The 4,326-nt window shown below is 54.3% G+C and overlaps 1 protein-coding gene across 1 annotated transcript in view; it reads right to left on the bottom strand.

The window, feature by feature from the left end:
• The window catches only part of TTBK1 (tau tubulin kinase 1), a 36,095-nt gene that overhangs the window by 2,581 nt on the left and 29,188 nt on the right, over positions 1-4,326 (bottom strand). The window contains exon 13 of the mRNA XM_007458317.1: positions 2-229. Coding sequence (XP_007458379.1) covers positions 2-229 — 228 coding nt within the window. The remainder of the gene's footprint in view (position 1; positions 230-4,326) is intronic.

Here is a 4,326-nt window from a genome sequence, read left to right as displayed (position 1 = left end):
CCTCCTCCTCCTCCTCCTCCTTCCCATTCGTTTGGGGCTGAACAGGAGCCAGCGGGACCTGCGGGGTGGCAAGTAGCATGTGCGAGAAGTCCACCCTCCGGACCCTGTTGAGCAGCCGAGCCCGTTCGCGGTAATCGGAGAGATCCTTCTTGTAGTCCTGGTAGGGCAGGCTCAGGGGCACGGCTCGTGGGAGACCATTCACCTCAAACGGGGGCGCCACGGAGAATACCTGCAAGGGGCACACACAGGGACCCACTGAGGTCACCCCCCCATCCTGGGCCGGAGAAGGCCTGACTGCACTCCCAGGCTAGGAGGCCCATGAGACTGTGAGTTCCACTAGGGCACATGCTGGGGCTGTTTTGCTCATCGCTCTGTCCCCAGGGCTTAGAATGGTCCCTGGCACCTAGTAAGTGCTCAATAAATCTCTGATGACTAACTGTGTTCATGCTCCACGTCCCCTGAGGTCCCAGGCCTTGATCCTGGTGGCTTTTCTGTCTACCAGTCTTCCCTTTACCCCCACTCTTCTGTATCCTATGTGTTTCCTGAAACCCAGAGGCAACTCTAGTTCAATCAACAGAAGAAAATGACAACTGCAAGCCATCATAGCCACCATGTAGGAAACCAGGTCCAGAGAGAGACAGCAAGTGCCTCCTCACAGGGCACAGTTCCTCTGCAGCCAGGGAGCTGGCCACCAGGGCCACCAGAGCCTGTCAGACAAGGGCAAAGTTCAGGCTGTCCTCCACCCCTTGAAGTGCAGGCTGGGCCCCTGGAGCTCCAGCCCCCTTCCCACCTGCCTGTCAGCCAGGAATTTTCCAGTCCTCTGTAGGTATGTTTTGAGTCCACACTTCCTCCAAAAACTCACAGCCAGCCTATGAAAGGCAGTTTCTTTTCACTTGATTAAGTTTTATCCTTTGAAGATTTGTGCAGAGAGAATTCTTGGCAATGTGATGGCATGTCCTTGGTTTTCCAGATTTTTGCCACATCTCCCCTTAGCCCCCTTCCTTCCAGACTCAAAAGGCCTGACCATCTCACCAGGACCTCAGCTGCTGTGTCTTCTCTAGCTCTGCCCTTGTCAATCACACACATCCCCAGGCACCCACAATGCACCAGGCCCCATTAGGGCTGACATGGCTTTGTTCCTGGTGGGATGGTACTGATGGTATCCGGCACTTTGTTAGCCTTTTGAACACACAGGGCCTCTGTTTTCCTAAACATAACCCATGCAGACCAGAAGCCCTGGAGGGGCTCCAACACCTTCAGGTGCCATCCAGACTCTCAGGGAGTCCTGCCAGGCATTCCTCTTGAACATCTGTGTCTGCTGCCCTATGCCCATGGGCACAGCCCCGTCCTGCCTGGTGGTTCCCCAGCCATCAGCCTTTTTCCATTCTGCATTGCCCATCCGTTCTTCTTACAGCTGCCCAAGTGATCTTCCTGAAACTTAAATCTGATCCTATTTCTGCCTGCTTCAAACCTTCAGAAAACTATGGTGGGTCCCACAGTCCTCAGGAGACAGCTTCAAACCTGCAGAAACCTATGGTGGGTCCCACAGTCCTCAGGAGATAGCTTCAAACTTGCAGAAACCTATGGTGGGTCCCACAGTCCTCAGGAGACAGTTTCAATCTTTGGCTTGGCACATGAGCATCCCCACCCCCCCACTTGTCCCCACCCCACCCCATGATCTGACTCCTACCTTGTGCTCCAACCTCACTTTGAGCAGCACCCTCTGGTCCCCCACTTACATTCCAGCAGTTCTCTAAATGCCTCATGCATCTCACACTTCTGGGTCTTTTCCTAGGCAGTTTCCTTTGCCCAGGGGGTCCTCTCACTCTCTCTGTTGACATGACAAATTCCTATTCTTCCTCCAGGACCCATCTAAAACAGCTCATTTCCCCAAAAGCTTCTTGTCCACCCACCAAGCCGACTTCATCACTCTACTTGTTTTCCCACATCCTTCCATTACAGAACCTTCCACCCTCTATTTCACAAGCATGTGTTTACATGGCTCTCTTTCTTGATAAACACTGAGCCTCTTAAGGGTTTTTCATTCATTCATTCATTCATTCATTCATTCAAGAAGTCCTTGAATGTCTATTGCCTTGGCCGCTGTGTTAGAGGCTGTGAATTTGTGGATCAGCAAGACAGATCTGGTCCTTGTTTTCATGGAGTGTGAAATCTTTAGATTAGGAAATTAAATGGGGATAATGCATTCTCCACAAAGGCTGTGACCATAAATGAGGTCATGTTAGCAATGAGTCTGGCTTATAGCAGTTGATTGATAAATGTTAGCTCCCTCCCCACCCTGCCCCCCACCTCCTACCCCCACCCTCTTCACTCTGGTTTGAAGATCATTGATTCCTTCCTCAACCCCAGAAACTCCTGGATGCCACACCTATGGGCCGGGGGCGGGGGCTGGGGAAAGAAGGGGCTCTTCCAGCTGAGGTCTCTGTGCAGTCAGCCCAAAGGCTGGTGGAGGGGAAGGAATCCCCAAGGCCAAGATTTGCTCGAGGCTGTGACTTCTCCCCTCCTTAACTGCCATAATCTTCCTCACAATCAGACCATCAGTGAGGCCTTGATGGAGTGGGGAGGAGTGATGCAAGACAAAATAGCATCAGACACTGGACAGGACCCCAGCACACTCTGGGGCGTGTTCTGATTATGTTTTTATCCTGTCTGGCTCAGAACTCACCCACCCAGCACTAGATACATCCTACCCAGCAGGGATATCCTTCAACCCCACCAAGCCGTTCTTTCTCAGCAGAACCTCTGCCTGTTTTCCCTGTCCCATCTCTGACACTTCGGGCATCCCTGTTAGAACCACCTTTTCCCTTGCCATCTGGCCAGTTCTTGGGTCTCTCAGGAAAAGCCCCATCCATAGGATGGATCCTCTGCTCACAGTGCCCACATTAGATGATCATAGCTGGAACCCTCTCTCCTTTCATCTCAAAGCCCTCCCCTTCCATTACGTGAGGGATGAGAGCTGGAAATCAGGCATCGCTGATAATATCAGACTGGGAAACTGAGGCTTGGAGAGAAGCATCAACATGCCCAAGTCACAAAGCACACCACCCAGGGTAGCCCAGAGCTCAGAATTCTTTCCACTGCCTCACCGGCCTCCCATCCTCCCACGTGGAGAAACTCAGGACCCTCTGCCCTTTAGCAGAGCTGTGAACCTCAGAGTAGGGACAGGTTTGCCCTAAGGATCACTGCCAAGCCCACCCTGGCCTGGGCATGCTGGGTTTTCTATTTCAAAGCCCCTCCCCATCTGGCTCCATGTTGGGGAGGGCCAGGGCTGGGCTCAAGCTCCTCCTTCCTCAGAGAGCGGGAAGTCCTCCCACACCCTTTCTGGCCTCTCCTGGATGCCTGTGCCCAATGAGTATTCATCCATTTGCCCATGTGATCCTGTGCTCATTCAATCAGCCCACGGTCACTGGATAGCCTCTGTGTGCTTGGCCCTGTAGGCCTGAGGACACCATGGGAGGGGGACAGCAGTGACACTCTCCCAGTCTATCTCAGAGGGAAGAAACAGTGCTGGGTGTCACCAAGCGGAGGGGTCTGGGGAAGCTCACACCTTCCTGCTCCCTTCCCAGGGCAGTGGCCCTTTATGATTCCAGTCTGCTTATTGTGGTACTCCAGCATGCTTGGCGCAACGTGACTTGGGGGTGCTTTTTAAGAAAACAGAGCCCTGAGTCCTACTCCCTAGATTCTGTAGGTCAGAGTTGAGGCCCAGAAACCTGTTTCAAAGCTCCCTGGCGAACCGATGGAGTTTGGCCAAAGGCAGATGTGGTGAGGGTGGATAGTGTGGGAGGAGAGGCAGGCCTTTGGAGCTGAGAGAGAGAATGAAAGCCTCAGCCCTCCCCCTGCCTCCGCTGAGCCCAGAGCAGCGGCATGTGGCCTCACCAGCTTCAGAACTCAGCCCAAGCCCGTGTTTACTCCAGTCAGCCGGAAAAGTGAACAGAGGTAGACGGACCAGACCCCCAACTGCCCCTGCCACCAACAAAACTGGGCTCTCCTCAGCTTTGACTTCTCTGCTACTGACGCTGGAGACAGGTTGCTCCACATACCCCCATCCCCACACAGCGTGCATTGAGCAACTCTCCTGCCTGGACCCTAGCCAGTCCCAGACATTGTGCACTGCACATCAGCCCACAGTCCCAAGGTCAAAGAAGGGGGGCTGCCGATGGACGAGAGGAGTGTGAACTCTGCCACCCTGCCCCTCCCTCACTGCAGGGCGGGGAGGGCTTTGTGCCTCTCACAGCAGCGCCCCACCTCCTCCCTCAGCAGCTGCCCAGCGCATACCTCCCATCTCCCCCCCCCACCCCCCCCACC

This window comes from Lipotes vexillifer, unplaced genomic scaffold (genome assembly GCF_000442215.2).
Source record: "Lipotes vexillifer unplaced genomic scaffold, Lipotes_vexillifer_v1.1 scaffold4, whole genome shotgun sequence".
NCBI classification, from domain to species: Eukaryota; Metazoa; Chordata; class Mammalia; order Artiodactyla; family Lipotidae; genus Lipotes; species Lipotes vexillifer.
This window is presented reverse-complemented; position numbering and strand designations above follow the sequence as displayed.